At 43.2% G+C, this 17,243-nt stretch overlaps 1 protein-coding gene across 5 annotated transcripts in view; it reads left to right on the top strand.

Moving 5' to 3' along the window:
* Positions 1–17,243, top strand: part of SMG7 (SMG7 nonsense mediated mRNA decay factor) — a 596,979-nt gene that overhangs the window by 141,981 nt on the left and 437,755 nt on the right. For all 5 annotated transcript variants that reach the window (XM_085601728.1, XM_085601725.1, XM_085601727.1 and 2 more), the window contains 4 exons: positions 5,453–5,624; positions 7,481–7,552; positions 7,869–8,019; positions 12,280–12,415. In XM_085601728.1, coding sequence (XP_085457854.1) covers positions 5,453–5,624; positions 7,481–7,552; positions 7,869–8,019; positions 12,280–12,415 — 531 coding nt within the window. The remainder of the gene's footprint in view (positions 1–5,452; positions 5,625–7,480; positions 7,553–7,868; positions 8,020–12,279; positions 12,416–17,243) is intronic.

Below are 17,243 nucleotides of genomic sequence, written 5' to 3'. Positions count from 1 at the left end.
TTGGCAGTTCGGGCTGCACTGTTCCCATGAGGCACAGGGTCAGACTGATTTGCATATGTCTGAGCTGGGGTGGCAGAGTAGGCTAAAGAACGGTGATGGATCAAACCCAGATCTGTTGACTGGGTGTAAGTGTTTGATTGGTTCTGATGCTCTGTCCATCACCACTCCCTTTTGTACCGCCCAGACACTCGAGCGACACACGTAAGAGTGAAGCAAAGTCCTCGAAGGGAGCATTGCCGTCTCAACACTCGGTGAAAGCAACAGCACCCAACGATAAGCAGCCCAGCGGATCCTTCGAAAAGGACTCCCAGATGGCGAAAACCCACAAAAAATCGACGGCGTCGAAGGATGCCCTCAAAGGACACCTCGGCGCCGAGAAAAGAAGGGTCAACAACTTCGTCGACTACCTCGAAGCAAAGCGCTCAATCTCTCGACGCTGAGCAGGCTGCCGAGATGAAGAAGAAAAGGAGGCTCGAGGCCGAAATGGCGAGCATCCTGCAGCGAAAAAAGGACTATGACGAAAGGATGAGCCAGTACACCATCCCGCCGAAGCCCGCAGTCAAAGGGAGCAACGAAGACCCTGAACCACTAAAAACACCTGAACTGGTCGAGTAACAGGAGGAAGAGGCCCTGTATTACTACGAGGGCGAAGGCGAGAAGGATCAGTGGATCTACTAGGACTCCACGTCCTCGGAAGCACAAGACTTGGAGTGTCATGATCTCCATGCCAAATTACTGGAAGAGGGAGTACACACATACCCTTTGAGGCCTTCAATGGCAGACGACATAGGGGTCTATATATGGTTGTTAAAAAGGCTGCAGCGACATATGGAGTGAAACTGGAGGAGGAGAAGCCCAAGGCATGTTTTCTCCTGGGAACTCTGCTACCTCAGCAGACAAGGAGTCAATTCCTGCCCATGCTCCCTAGTGTGTTGGACCAGGGCAGAGAGGTTTTCAGGGAGCCAGCTGTATGTAAATCAGTGATCCCAAGGACAGACAAGTACAAGCACTCCTCAAAGTACCCTGCATACATCCAGGGATCAGTGCCAGCTGATTCAATAATTACAGCAACGGCCAGGAAAAGAGCCAATGTACCCACAAATGCCGGACCACCTCCAGACAAGGAGAGTAGAAGGATGAACCTCATGGGGAGTAAAGTAGAACGGAATGTGCAGCGATTCAATGTCGCATCGCCAACTGAAACGCTCTAATCAACAGGCATGCATACCATTACTGGGAGGAAGTGGGGCAGCTCCTAAAACTTCTATCAGAACAGCACCAGCAAAGGGCAGCCCACCTGGTAGAGGAAGGGAAAAAAATGGCGAACACGTATTTGAAGACGGCCTTGGATGCGGCGGAGACGTCCAGCAGGCAAATGATGATTGGGGTGACCGAGAGAAGGCACGCATGGCTCAGGATTTCAGTCTTCAAGTCGGAGGTTCAGAACAACGTCCTGAATACTCCCTTCAAACGGAGAGCAACTTTTTGGAAAGCCGGTTGACGACATGTTGACTCAGCTCAAGAAGGACAACGAGACAGCGAGGTCCATGGGAGCACTGCAGTTCAGATGGATGAGAAGGGGTACACTCTCAAGGCCAAATAGTAGGGTAGACAACCTACCTAGTACATCGCACCAAACCTTCCAACCAGGTTATCAAGGAAACTGCCTGGGCCAGCAGCAGCAGGGACAGCAGCAGCAGAACTGGCAGTACCAGCCACGAGGCCAGTCCTTTCGAGGGCGTTCAAACGGACTAGGACAGGCACGGAGAGGAGGGCAGCAACACAACTACAAGTGACTTTGCTGTAAGGCAAACGCCTACCCTAACACCTTTTAGGGGGGCATCAAAACAGACAAAACCTGATTTTACAAAACAAACAGTTCCTCGAACATATAACACCAGTAGGAGGCAGAATAAGGGACTTCCTCCAGGAATGGAGGACGGTCACAACGGACAAATGGATACTAAACATCATACAATACGGCTACTGTACAAAGCTAGAGAAACAACCTCCAAACAGAAGGCCAAGGAACAAGGTGCACTCAGCAAAGGAACTTTCGCTCTTGCTACTAGAAGCGCAGGAACTGCTCAGCAAGGAGGCAGTAGAAATAGTGCCGTATAAGGAAAGGAACAAGGGGTTCTACTCCACATACTTCCTCGTACCAAAAGTGGACGAAACACTAAGACCTTTTCTAGATCTAAGGTTCTTAAACAAGTTCATAAGGACACAAAGATTCAAAATGACATCTCTGCAAGAGGTAATACCCCAGATACAAGAGGGGAATTACATGGCAACTATAGACTTAAAGGACGCGTTCTTACACATCCCCATCAACAAAGAACATAAACGCCTTCTAAGGGTTATCAACCAAACGCACTACCAGTTCGCAGTACTAGCATTCGGACTCCAATCCGCACCAAGGGTGTTCACAAAGTGCCTAGCAGCAGTAGCAGCGGACCTAAGGAGGCTAGGGATGCACGTATACCCCTACCTCGACGACTGGCTCGTAAAAGCAAGCTCCTACAGCCAACACACCCAGCAGGTGATACTAACACTAATCCAACTGGGTTTTTCAATCCATTGGGGAAAATCTTCAATAGAACCGGAACAGGTGCAGATATTCTTAGGAGCAGAGATCAACACCATACAGGGCAAGGTGTTCCCCAGCACAAAGAGAGCCTTGGCAATACTGAAGGAGACACGTCTTTACCGCAGGGGGCAAGCTCTGACAGTGAGGATAGTGAGCAATCTAATGGGAATGATGGCGTCATGCATACACCTTGTTCCAAATATTCGCCTCCACATGAGACCGTTCCAGGATACAGCAGCAATGGTCACAGGCAACAGGGAGTTGGGAAGATCTAGTGGTTGTCACACACGCAGTGCATCAGTAAATAGCATGGTGGAACAAGGAAAATCTATCAGAGGGGAAACCATTCACACAGCCAACTCGAACAGTGACCATCACAACAGACGCTCCCAGCTGGGGTTGGGTGCGCACATGAACAATCTCAACGTGAGGGGGTTATGGTCGCCGCAGGATGCCCTCGAACACATCCACTACCTAGAGCTGAAAACAGTGCTCCTAGCCTTAAAAGCCTTTTAGAAGGAGCTGTACGGAATCAGGGTGTTGACCCAGACCGACAACACAACTACCATGTTCTACATCAACAAACAAGGAGGAACACAATCAGTAGCACTATCTGGACTATCGCAGGAAATATGGACATGGGCCATTCCACTAAGGATAGACCTAATAGCAATACATCTCCCAGGGAAGGACAATGTGGAAGCAGACAGACTCAGCAGGCAAATGTCAGCATCCCACGAATGGGAGCTCAACCAACAGGAAATGGAGAAACTATTTCGGAAATGGGGTACACCGCAAATAGACCAAAATGCCAACACTTCGCATCCAGACAACCAGACCATCGGTCCCAAGGGAATGCGCTACGGATAAGTTGGTCAATGACATTTGCATATGCTTTTCCCCCCCCCCGATACCACTGATGCACAGGGTACTCAACAAATGCAGGATCAGCAACATGACGCTAATACTAATAGTACCTCAGTGGGCCAGACAGTCCTGGTTCTCACAAATAGTAGAAATGGCGCAAGCACCAGCACACAGATTCCCAAAGAGAAGGGACCTGTTAACGATGCAGGACGGAAGGGTGCTACACCCAGAGCCAAAGAGCCTCAGCCTAGCAGCATGGCTCCTGAAGACTTAGAATTTGCACACCTCAATCTACCAGCAAGCACAATTGCGGTCGGTGCTCAGGGAGGCATGGAGACCTACTACAAGGAAGTGCTACGTTGGAAAGTGGAGAAGATTCTCCGAATGGTGCATTAGGGAGAAACTACAATGGGAAATGACGAGAATCAGCAGTACTAAAATACTTAACGCATCTATTACAAAATAAACTGAGCTACACATCCCTAAGGGTGCGCTTAGCAGCGATAGTGGCTTACACAAGAGGAGAGACCGGAAAAAGCTTTTTCACCTCCCAACTAGTTAAAAGATTTCTAGAAGGGGCAAAGAGAATTGCACCTCCAAACAGAATGCCAGCACCAGCATGGAACCTCAACGTAGTGCTAACTCAATTGATGAAAGCACCATTTGAGCCTATTCACAAAGCTACACTGCACATGCTCACGCTAAAAACAGCCTTCTTAGTAGCTATCACATCGCTATGAAGAGTGAGTAAATTGCTAGTGCTAACACTTCAAGAGCCTTACCTATAGATACACAATGATAGAATTGTAATGAGAACGGACCCACATTTCATGCCAAAGGTGGTGTCACGGTTCCACATCAATCAGACAATCCAAATACCAAGTTTTTTCCAAAAACCAACCACAAGCACAGAAAGGGCGCTACACACACTGTACGCCAGGAGGGCAGTAATGCACTATATAGAGAGGACAGAGGAGTGCAGAAAGACAAAGCAGTTCTTTGTATCCTTTGCCAGCAGTTTTTTGGGACGACCAGTTACCAAAAATCCCATTGCACGGTGGATTACACAAACTATACAACTCTGCCACAAACAAGCAGGACAACAGTTACAAGGAGCAGCTCATGCTCACTCAACAAGGAAGAAAGGAGCAACAATTGCGTTTCTAGCAAACGCGTCTATTCGACATTTGCCAAGCCGCAACATGGTCTTCAGTTTACACATTCACTAAGCACTACTGTGTAGATATTCAAATGAGCAAAGAAGCGCAAGTGGGGCAGTGTCTTATAACACATATTCAGAAACCAGAGCTCATCTTTCACCCAGCCACCACAATAGCAACAAACCGCTACAAAGTCTATGCACAGCATACTGAATCCAGAAAGATTAACGCTGCAAAATGTATAGTTTCTCACCTGTCTGTGTAGTTTTGCAGTTGGAAGACTTTCTGGATTCTCTAGCGATTCCCACCCTCCTCCGCCAGAAGGATGAGACGGGAGAAAAAGGATTAAAACAGGAATGAGACTTTAAAGGTTAAAAGAAGAGAGTAACACAAGACAAGAAAAAAGAATCCGAAGATGGCGACCAAAGGTGGGTGCTTCCGGGGGAAGCGCGTCAACATCAAGAAGGACACCAAATGGTGCAATGTCGACGCCCACCTGGGCCAAGAAAAACAAAAAAGAGTGACTACAATTCCAGGCCCAACCACTAGATGTTGGAATAATGCACAGCATAGTGAATCCAGAAAGTCTTCAAGCTGCAAAACTACACCGACAGGTAAGAAACTATACGTTAAGTAAGATCAGACGTATTAATGGTGTACATTTTTCATTATTTGTAACCTGATCAGTCATTTGTCCACGAAGCTTTTTGCACACAATGACTGGTCATTCAATGTTTTTGTTTGGCATTTTGTTGTCTGAGGAATGCATACTGTTCGGCAGATAGTGATTAGTGCTGCTTTTTTACATTGTTTAATTTTTACTTTTTCATTGCAGCTGTTGCAGGAACTGTGCACAGTATTTAATGTGGACCTTCCTTGCCGCGTACGATCCTCACAACTGGGAATCATCAGCAATAAGCAGACCTACACCAGCAACGTAGTAAAACCACAGTCCAGCTCTTGCTCCTACATCTGCCAGCACTGCCTGGTGCATCTAGGAGACATCGGTGAGGGGAGAAAATGCCCAGGGACATTGTACAATAGTGTAGCAGGCCTTTATATAAACGGGAGCAGGGATAACACATTTGGAATGCTGAGCTCCTACTTCATGAAGTGTTTGTCTCACAGACCGCAGAGCCAAGACCTAAATAATCCTTGGTTTGTGGATAAGCATATTGGTTTTCAGTTGTGTCCTGTACAGCTTATCTAGTACTTGTGTGATTATTCCTCTTGGTCTCTGTATTCTAATGTCTACGGGCCGTGCCATCACTTGGCATTGTCCTTATTTGGGCTAGCATTTGAGATCTATGCAGTAATTAAAACTGTATTTCTCAAACATTGGATCTTCTAGATAGCACTAAATTTAAAAGAACGGTACACAAGTGATTTAAGTGTTTATGTAAACAGAAGGCCACGCACATTCACAGAGCAGATACTTCATAGCATTTGAAGGTAGCTTTGAGAGAAGGATTTTACCAAAGGATTTATTTCTAGGTTGTTTGCTTACTTTTTAATGTTGTATTTTAAATATTAGATTGCAAAGAAGCCCGTCTCTGAAGTCTTTTCAGCTCTGCACAAGGATGGCAAACCTCCTTCATTAGTTAATTCTGAAATCAACCAGTATTAGAGATTTGCAAGGCTGTGTTTTATTCTGCTGGTCTTCAAAACATTTGTGTTGGGTACGGCATGACTGGTTTAAATAAATCTCTGCTGTGCTTTTCTACTGCAGATTCCTGTCCAAGGTGACCAAAACCATGGCCTACATAAGTTCTTTTCACTAGAATCGGATGCACTTCCAGTAGACCTCTTCATACATTCTCTCATTTCATGATAATGTGAACACCTTTCCCAAGAGGAAAATTCCCCCACCAGCTTAGTTTGCATCCAGTTGACTCTTTTAATCTCCCCACAAAGTTACTTCCATCTATACTCTTCCCTTGTCCTGCCCCCTCTCCTTTTCTCACTTAAGCTGACTCTCCGTTACTCTTAGCTTGCTACTGCTAAGTTTACCCTGCCGAACAGTATATATAAACTGCCACTTTATGGACCAGCTTAGTTGATTATCCAGTGCTCTGATCTAAGGGAAAAATAGCATGATAGATATCCTGCTTTAAAACAACAAAATAAACTAAATTAGTACATTTCTTGTCTGAGCCTCACCATCTCTCGAGGTTAACTATTGATAAAGAAAGTGGGATGGCAGGTCCTGCTTTGGAAGATTGAGGTACTGTTTACATTTAATAGCACCCACAACGAATCTTTAACCCCTTCAGTGCGGCGCGGATTTCCGCGCCACGCTGAAGGTTCCGTGCGCGGGCGGGGCCATGACGGAACGGTTCCGGCATGCGCACGGTGCAACCGACGTGCATGACGTCATGCGCGTCGAACGGGTTAAAAGATATGAAGAGTAGTATCACTTACGCCCATAACATTGCTTTTCTTCTAAAAGTTCCTTGTAGGATTAGTGTGTATTAAGAGTTTGGATGTGTTGAGAATACGCAACATGCATGTTTGTTACTTCTTATTGTGACACTTGAAATTGAGGCAGCCTTTGAAGAGCGAAGCTGGTCCATTCTAGAATTCCTATACAATACTGGAAAATTGCTAGAATTCAGTGTATTTGTAAATTGGCCTCTTTCCATGATCGTACACAATCCTATTCCCACATGTAGTAACAGAGTAGATTAAAGCTACTGTGATCTAGTAGTTATCTTAGTTCATCAGGCTCATCAGCTTTCAGTCACTGAGCATTGGAGGCAACCAATTGCAGTTCAGAGTAAAAAGTTTAAGATGATCCTTAACCTTTATATATTGATTTAATATAGATTGCTTACTTTTTGTAAATTTTTTCTTTAAACTTCAGCTCGGTACAGGAACCAGACAAGTCAAGCAGAGTCCTACTACCGACACGCTGCTCAATTGGTACCATCGAATGGTGAGCATTGCAGGATTTCACTTCCTAAAATGTTTGGGAACCTTTGGAGGAGGGAAAGATTGGTTTATTTTTTATACATGTGGCTTTGTCCTGTCATTTCCTTTTCTGTACTCTTATGTACAGTAGCTAAAGAAATGTTTTGAGGATAAGAATTCATTTTTCATTTTTTGGTAGCTCATTACCTAGTAATGGAAGCTTAACAAAATTACTTTCCTGACTTTGTCCATTTCCTAGCAGGTCTATAGAAGCAAGTTTGTGTGGTTGGCTTGATATTGCTGAAATAACCTGTTTTCTGATCCTTTGTTTTTCTCTTTAGGGCAGCCATACAACCAGCTGGCTATCCTAGCCTCTTCCAAGGGAGACCACCTGACAACCATTTTCTACTACTGCAGGAGTATCTCTGTAAAGTTTCCTTTCCCTGCAGCATCCACTAATCTTCAGAAGGCCCTTTCTAAAGCACTGGAGAGGTGAGAGCACTCCTACAACTAGGCAACTGCTGTTTTACAGCTTGGCTTCTGTTCCTTGTGCATATGCTTATCTTTAGCTTGTCATCTATTAGTTGGACCTGAAATTGTATTTGCAAATTTGGACTTGGGCAAATAAACCAGATGGCATAGACTCTGTAGCCTTGTAACCTGAGCTCTTCTTTGACATCGACCAATACTGCCCTATTCCTTATTATGGTGCCCACTGCAGGTTTATTCATGTTTTGAAACATAAGCAGCCCAAAAATGTTGGTTATGAATCCTCCTGATTACTTTATCATCGAAGAGAGGATTCTTGTCTTGACTATTTGACTTCCAACAGAACAAATTGTAAATGGGAATTCTAAATTTGATTTTTGTGGTTTTCTTTTTTGTTCATCTTACTCAGTTATCCAGCAGTACCCCATTCCGTGCCCTCCCCCCTTTCAACAGGTTGGGTTGTCTTGGGATTTTAGGTTTCACCTAAGGCAGTTCAGGTTTCTGTTGTAAGACCTACTGTTAGCTTATAGTGGGCTTCGAGCCCACCCATTGCTTACCATTGGTTGGCTTTGTCCTTTATTACCTTGCTTCTTATTCGTCCGCTTTCGTGGGATTTCCCTCTTCTAGTTTTTGAAGCATGGGCCCATTTTTATGTTTTTCCACTGCTCCCTTTTCAGGTGTTACTTTTATCTTTGAGGTTAAGCACTCTGTGAGTCCATGCGTTTTCCAGCTGCCTCCCTTGTTTACTGCGTACTCCTCTTTCTTGCCCGTGTTTTTTCTTTTGCTGTTCCTCATTTGCTATTCTTGCTTCTCCATTCACGCCTGCCCACCATTGTCCTTTTGTTTCTCTATCCACACCCACCTACCCTCTGTTGTCTGTCCTTACCTGCCCTTCCTCTGTGTGCTTCCCCATATTCACTTTCCTCTGTTGTCCGTGTGCTTCCCAGCTCACCCTCTGTTGCCCGTGCGCTTCCCCGCCCACCTACCCCATCTCTATTGCCCGAGTGCTTCCCCGTCCACCCGATCTTTGTTGCCTGTGTTCTTCCCAGCTCACCCTCCCCATCTCTGTTGTCCGTGTGCTTCCCCGCCCACCTGCCTCATCTGTTGCCTGTGTGCTTCGCATCCCTCTCGCCCCAGCTCTGTTGCCCATGTATTTATGTACTGTGCTTTAATACCCATGGATCATGGTCACATTAATAAAACTGTCTAAATAAAGTAAAAAAAAAAAAAATGATCAGAAAAGTTAGAATACATCCCTGCTGCATACATGGACTTGAAATTCTTCATATTCTTCATATACTTATGTAATATACTTGTCAATATTTCAAAAATTAGGCTGTGAAGTCCTGTATATATACATTATTCAGGAGCCTATCAAACCGCAAACGTTTTCTGGAATTTAGACTGTTCAAGTTCCAAGAATCCGTTCTAAAAAATCACAGCGTGATAGGCTTACATAATAAGACGATTTTTCTCAAGCTTCTATCATTTTGATGGCCCAGGAGCTTTTGTTTCTCATGGTGCTGTGTATTGGATGCTGCCTCAGGCCCACTTTTGTCTAGCTAACGTGAGGGATCTGAGAACACGTTGGGGTTCACACTTTCATTTTTCTGAGGATTTTGCTTTTTCACTGTCACTCAACATCTTTAACACATATAACAAGTGAATTCTACAGGTATTTTTTGATGGAAATGCCCATCCTACGGTAGAATGAAGGCTGTCCTTGACCCACAAGCTGTGCGTGGTGTCTCTCAGCTCTTAACAATCAGTGAAAGAATTAATTCACAAAAATGTTGAGGACATTTAAAGATCAAGAGGCCATTAGACTAAGAGGCAATTCAAGCTGGAAATTCTATGGGTGAGAAGTGTAGAAGAGGAAACAGCCTGAAAAGCCCTGGAGGGACAATGCAGGTTCTGCAGATTTGGTCAGCTGCCCATAAGCGCTCACACAGATCTAGGGAAGAAATGCGAGAAGCACATCAACATTAATACCGGTTTGCCATTGAAGACCACTACATTGCATGATTTGGCTTCAGCATTCTCGTTGTCAAAGGCAGGCTCAGTGGTGACTCATTGACACCATAATCAGGCTTCCAACTTTTTTTTTTTTTTTACATCAAAGCATTCCAGACAGACTGCAACACCTTCATAATGGAAACACTCCAATGGCATAAAAACATCTCCCTTGCTCTCAATACATACTATCCATTTGATGCTGACCCCGCAAAATCCAAAGTTGGTTTTGTCGCACAAGTTAGATTCTCATTGTCCATGTCCCCAAGACCTGAAAAAAGATTAAGGCAAAACGATTAAGGCGAACGCGTGAGAAAGAACAAGCAGTGCAACGTTTTGGGTCTCTGCGTTTTACCATACCTGCAAAAGACCCAGTACAAACACCAATTGGACCTTTACATTTCTCCCCACAATCAAGGATTGTCTTGTGTTCAGCCTCTGTCACCAGTAAGGAAGATACTTTTAACACCCTAAGAACCTCATGCTAGTGGCTTTCAATCTTGTACTCCATTCTCTGAGACAATGGGACTCCCTGTACTTTCCAAAACGTGCAGGTGTCAAAGGACCTTTTTGTATTTCATCTTCCCAGTCACATTTTGATGGCAGTGAACCAAGTTTCTTTTACACCACCACATCACCTGCAGCCTCTCCCACAAATGTTTATCTGCTGGGTATTGCCACCTTCCAGGGCATTCCTGTTAGAAGTGCATCTAAACTAAACCTCCCTGTAGAAGCATCACAAACAGTTTCTGTAATCCGTGCTTATTAAAGTACAAGCCTTCGCAGTAGGATCCAGATTTCTTAAAATCCTATCCTAAAATGGACTTGGCAACAGTAACATCTGTCCGGCATTGGCATGGCTCGTCTTGCATCTCCTCACTGTATTTGTCCACTCCTAAAAGGCCAGGTCACATAATTATCTTGCCAGTCTAATTTCCATCCCATCTTCTCCCACAAAACTTTCTCTTCATTCACTGGATGTCAGAAGGGTGCATTGCTTGCATCTTGACAAGATTAGAGCACTAAGCAAATGTGACCAATTATTTGTGATCGTATTTGTTAAAGTTTGGCCACATCCAAACAATCTGTGTCAATTAATTCTAGCCTGCATATATCCCTGTGTAGCCAATTGTCTAATCTTTCTAGGGATACCATGGACCCGCTCTCCCGGGTAAGGCAATCACCACACTTTGACATTCCTCTCTGAGACGTATGCATGTCAGCCACATACAAATCAGTGCATACCTTCCTTCACTAGGCAAAAGCTGAGTAATGTCAGTCAAGCAACTTTTAGGAACCTTTTTATTTGTACTAACTATCTCATTAAACATTCTTTATTAATAAGGCTTGTACAGTTCTTGTTTTTTCTGCCCTATGGCGGCAGGGATGTTGTGTATCTGGCTTACTATTCTTTTCTAATGTTTATAACGATCTTAATTGTAACTTTTGTGTTCATCTAGTAGCGCATGTCTCTTTATTAAATGAAAGATTCAACAGGGCACAGTTTGTGTGCTTCCAAAAAATGAAAAAAACCTTTCCTGTCAAAGGCATCATGGGTCCGGACCTCCAAAAAGGAGAGGATGATGCCCCCATCTTTCAAACGTCTATAACACAAGCCTACCCAGTGGGTTGGACTATGGGTGCTGCAGTGCACATTTGAGAAAGTATTCTTTAGTGTTAAACAGTATAACATTTGGAATAATCTTGACTTTGATAGGCTCCTAAAGCGTGCTTCACAGCATATTGTACATCACAGCTTATTTGTTAAAATATGAACTAGTATATAGAAATTAAGTGTTCCGGGGTACAAATTATGTAGCTGGGATTTATAACGTGTATTACTTTAATAAACATTCATTTGATGCAAAACCAGAACTTCATATGAGTACAATCTTCTCTTGATTGAGCAGTTATGCTCCAGATGTCAAATCAGAATCTGATGGTAAAAAAATCGTAACTGTTGGAAACTACATTAATAAAACTAAACTGTATATCTAAACCGGAATATAATCAGTGCATTCATGCATTTATATTATTTTATACTTGGTATGTTCATAATATATGAAAATAATTCATATAATCAGTGCACGCTAGTTGAATGGTTATATTTTTTCAACCAGATATTAAAGCTGAAGTTGTAATGCATTTGTTGCTTTACATTGTAATGAAGTTTAGAAATTTGATTTTCCTTTTGCAGCTTGCCATAGTACACTTCTTTTGACTGACTAACCTTTTCTCTAACCTGTATAGCCGGGATGAGGTAAAGGCCAGATGGGGAGTCTCGGACTTCATCAAGGCTTTTATTAAGTTCCATGGGCACGTTTTCCTGACTAGGAGTCTAGAGAAGCTGAGTCCTCTGCGGGAGAAGCTGGAGGAACACTTTAAGGTCAGCAAAAACCATACAAACCTTTGTAACTATTTATTTTTTAAAGTTTTTGCTCTTTATTAGTTTTTTCACCCCTTTCTGCAACCCTGTCTGTTGAACATTTTTCACATCTTGTGTGTTCAATGTGGTGAGGGTTGGGACACTCTTGACGAACTCTGGACAAAATGTGTAGTTGAGTACCTTGGCCTTTCTGCTCACACAGCCGATCATTAGAAGACTGTATCCTACCAGTTTCTGAACATTGCCCTCTGGAGCAAAGCCTGAGTAGGCATCTTAAATCCATTCTAATTGGTAATTTTGTCTGTGAAAGTTTGACATGTTTTTCAATGCAGTTATTTGTAGTATTTGTAAAGTTTCCAGGCCTCTGAATAGATTAGAGGTTTACTTGTTAAAGTGAGCTATGCAGTGTGCTAGTCAGACAATACAAAGTTTTCACAAAGAGACAGTTCTTTAAATGTCTTGGAAATGCCCCCAAGTTGTTGAGAGAACAGTTTTGATGTACGGGATCTTTTAAAGTGACTCTTCGAATTTCAACTAGAATCTTCTTTGAGTGAAAGTGAAGTAAGTTAATGTTTGAACATTATGGTCTGGCGAGGCATAATGAGGTCGAAGATATGTTTTGCTGCATTGTTGTGAAGAGCTCAGGGGTGACTGCTAGAACCTTGAAAGGGCATTTTTACTTTACCTGGTTTGCATTAGCTTGAACAGAGGTGCTGTATGGCTTCCATCGCAGACAAGTTGAGCTGCAGAGTGCTGAATAAACAGGAGCAATTTGTGTTTCAGATCTAACCCCTCCAAAGTTAAATGCATTCCCTACTTTTGTAAAGGTAGAGTGATTTATGACACCAAAGCTCTTATTTTTTTTAATTAATTTTTGGAGTTTGTGATTTGGTTTAAGAGTTCGTAGGTAGCTTGACGAAATCCAGTGCAAGGATTTTATTTTCGGTCATGTTAAGTCAAGCTAGATTATGTTAATCAAGAACTTGAAGATACCAATGTTTGAAAAGGGGTGTTATGATGAGCCATTGCATGGATGTCAAATACAGTTGACAGGTTATATGCGGAAGTCCGGAGCAGATTTGCTTATTTTCTCCCAACTTTTGCTTGTAGATGTTTAATGCCGGTTCCATTGTAGATGTCTGAAAACTCTGAGCCTTGTTTAAATTGAAAACCTAGAAATTTCTCAGTTGCCATCTTTCTCATTTGCATAAATAAAAATAATTTGTCCAGTCCACACGCATCTTTGTCAAATTTTGTTGTTTTTATTTATCAATTTGATGAATACTTGAAGGTCTTAGTGTTTTCAGGCAATTGGACACAATTTTGTGTAGCCACACATACTGTTTCTTTCAGCTGTATAAACAAGTCATTCTGCTAACATCCCTAATTTTTACGAGGGTTGAGCAGACGCAGCCTACTCAAGGAAAAGTTAGTGTGCTAGAAACTGAGATCAAACACACTAAATAACACAGAATCTCCGTGTCCTGTTTAATCTTTCATTTCTAAAATAGACATTTATTTTCTACTAAATAGATCAAGCAGTTAAACTGAAGATAAACACTAGCAAGAGCTGTTGAATTCTAAAAATGAATGTGAGATAGTTGACAAGTCCAAAATTGCCATATTTACAGTTGATGGAAAGATCCTTTTTTCAGCACAGGCATTTTTCTTCCAGGGAATCCTAATCAATAGCCATAAGCATTGAGTTGTCCTACCTAAGTGTGGGATTCTGGAGCCCTTCACAAATAAATATATACATTTATATATGCAAAAGACTTTTCAGTAGCCTATTAATTGTCTAATATGGTCACATTTCATTTTAAACAAGCAGCCAATTTAACCAGTTAGTCACTAAGTTAGCAAGTGTCTAGAAACATCTTTCACCAACCTGTGTTTTTTTTTTTTTTAGAGAGAAGACTAGAAAGGAAGGGAAATGTTAGCAGATAGACTCCCATAGACCCGAAAGGGAAAGCTAGCACTGTGCCTTTAAAGACCTCACCCTTCCCCCTGTGCCCCATTTGCCCCATATGTGACAGAGCAGTTTTTCCCAGCTTCTGGCAACAGGATCTTGGAGTTCTGAGCTCACCCTTTTTGTTTTTTTGCCTACTGCCTAGCTTTGTAGGCAGATGTTTTCCCTCTTGATCGTCTCATTCCTTTGGCCATTCCTCCATTAGAGATTATTCTCGGGCGTTTGCTGATTCTCCTCTTGCTGGAGTCTCACCCGTGAATGACATTAAAACATTTAATGGAGTCTTTGTTAGAAATGCAGCCAGGAAGAATATTCTGATTTTGACACACAGAACGACTACCACCTTGTCATTTTACACCTGGGTCACAGACATCATCCAGACCTTTCTTTCTATTGGTCGCTGGCGTAATAGTACTGACTATGCAGTTATTCGTGGCTCTAACTTCAGCATTGTCAGCCCTATTTAAGTTTCAGAATTATACAAGGCTCTGCACCTGGACCCCCTCATCTTAAAGACTGATCCACCACCAAAACCCGTTGGCGTCAATAACATGACATACTTTTGCACTTTCCTGCACTGTTCCTACTGACAAGAAGAGTAAAAGAATGGATTTACAAGTTAGAAGGCTGTGTGGCAGTTTGGCTATGGGCAGGAAGACTGCAAGTGCCACAGCGCCTTTGGGCTGTTCATACAGGTTCCTCTTGGAGTTCTTGAGTCCTTTAGAGAGGACAGGCACGATTTTTAAGAAGCCCTTCAAGAAAGATCATTATTTAAAATCAGGTCTTAAGCATTGCAGCAGATTAACCAGATTTAGCTGCACATGGTTGCTGCCATTGTATTTGCCTTTACTAGATCTCTTGGCCAAGGCTTGAGTCTGAAGCCCAACAAAAGTTTGAATAGCCCCCTCTCAGAAAACTGTCTGTTTGATTGCATAACTACATGACCCGCATTAAGTCTGACACTTTGAAAGCAGTGGACTTGGAAAGAAAAAAGGAGTATAAAAGGAGCTACAGACATTGATAGATGGTCTTTCCAGCAAAGAGTTTAAACCCATTAATGGGTGCAATAGCAACAACTGCACCAGCAAAGAAAATCTTGACATCACAGCGAGATATTCTAGATATAAGGAAGGTCAACAATCCTCTGTAGTGACAGGGAAACTACCTAATGCCCTGTGGAACATGGTGGCCCAAGTTTTACCAGCAGTTCTGGATGACCTTAGGGCATCCCTGACCCAAACTTTCCAGGATGGACGCGACCGTGCTAAATTTGTAATTTTCTCCGGCTTGGACACGGCTGACTACTTAGGTCAGGTGCTGGATAAGAGTGGGATACTTTGGCTCCATGTGTAGACCAGATCAATGGCCTTCTGGGGATAGCTAGTTATCCTTAATAGACATGCCATTCATTGGCTCTAACTTTATTGGCGAAAATGCAGCTTCAGCCCTGCAACAGTTTAAGGAGACATGGCCATGGCATGCTCCTTAGACCTGTCAGCCCCCACCAGACAACTCCAACACCAATTTTGCCAACTCCGATGATATGATGGTGATTTTCAGTTTCCAAGGTTGTGGCTAACAAAGACAAAGCCCCAGGTGCTAGGAACAATGTGCAGTCCATTGCCCCAACCCCCTGCCCCACCCCTCTAGCAAACACAGCTGCAAAATCTCTATTTCCTCCAGGGGTGGCAAGCCATTGCCTTAGAGAAGTGTGTCCTCCCAAGTTGTACATCAGGGACCCCCCCACCCCCCCTTTTCTTTTTACCCTGCCACACCTTCCACCACCATCAAGGTGGCTGACTGAGGACCACCTGTCAGTCTTGCATCTGTAAGTGCAGGTCCTTTTGGGTAAAGGGGCCAGAAGAGATAATCTGGCTACGGACATAGGAGCTAGATGTTTCTCCCATGCCTAGTGTCGAAGATGCCTTCCTGCGGAAGGACTAATTAATGATGCTCTGTCTAACCCATAGACGCCAGAGACTAAATAGTGGTGTTGGACCTGCAGAATACTTATTTTCATATCCACCTCCCGTAAAGCCACATGCGCTACCTGTGGTTTTCATTAGGCTAGGAGTATTTCCTGTTCAGTGCTCCTTTTTCGCCTCACAGGGCCCTTTTGTGTTCACGAAAGTGATGGCGGTGGTCACAGCACACATATGGAGTCTGAGGGTACCAGTCTTCCCTCCTGCTCTACCACTGGCTGTTGAAGGCAGGCTCGCTCCAGACAGTCGTCATTCATCTCCAGAAGCCGACAAATCTCATATAGTTTGTGTTCACTATCAAAGTGCTGAAGTCACAACTGACTCCTTTAGTCGCTGTAAGAAAGTGGCTCTGTATATACTGTTCCCAAATAGGTACAGTGTGCACAGAGTCCACAGTCCCCAGAGGTTTGGCAGAGGCTAAAATTAGATATAGCCTTACTTGCAAAAGTGGTAGCTTGGTCGAGCAGTAAGGCAGTATCAGAGGACAGTGTAAAGCACTTGTTGTACACACTCAGTCAGCAAATGGTCTCACACACTCAAGACCTGCACTCTAGGCCAATGGTTTTTGTATAAAAATGTATAGTTGTTTTATTTTAGAACCAACAATAGGTATCAAAATATACTTTCTCAGAGTGAGATGCTTCAGATAAATACTTTTCAATAGGCAATTGACTTTTGAATACAACAGTTAGTGGTTGCAACAGGCAACACAATTTCAAACACAATAGTACATTGAGCTCAATGGGAATTTCTAGTTGGATGCAATTAGTTACTTTAAGGATTACTTTTCTAACCACAGGACTGGATCCTGTAAACAATTGAGTAAAAGCGTTTTGGTTACAGTTGTGATTTTTAAGCAATATTTTTGTATTTTAAA

This window comes from Triturus cristatus, chromosome 4_2 (genome assembly GCF_964204655.1).
Source record: "Triturus cristatus chromosome 4_2, aTriCri1.1, whole genome shotgun sequence".
NCBI lineage: Eukaryota > Metazoa > Chordata > Amphibia > Caudata > Salamandridae > Triturus > Triturus cristatus.
This window is presented reverse-complemented; position numbering and strand designations above follow the sequence as displayed.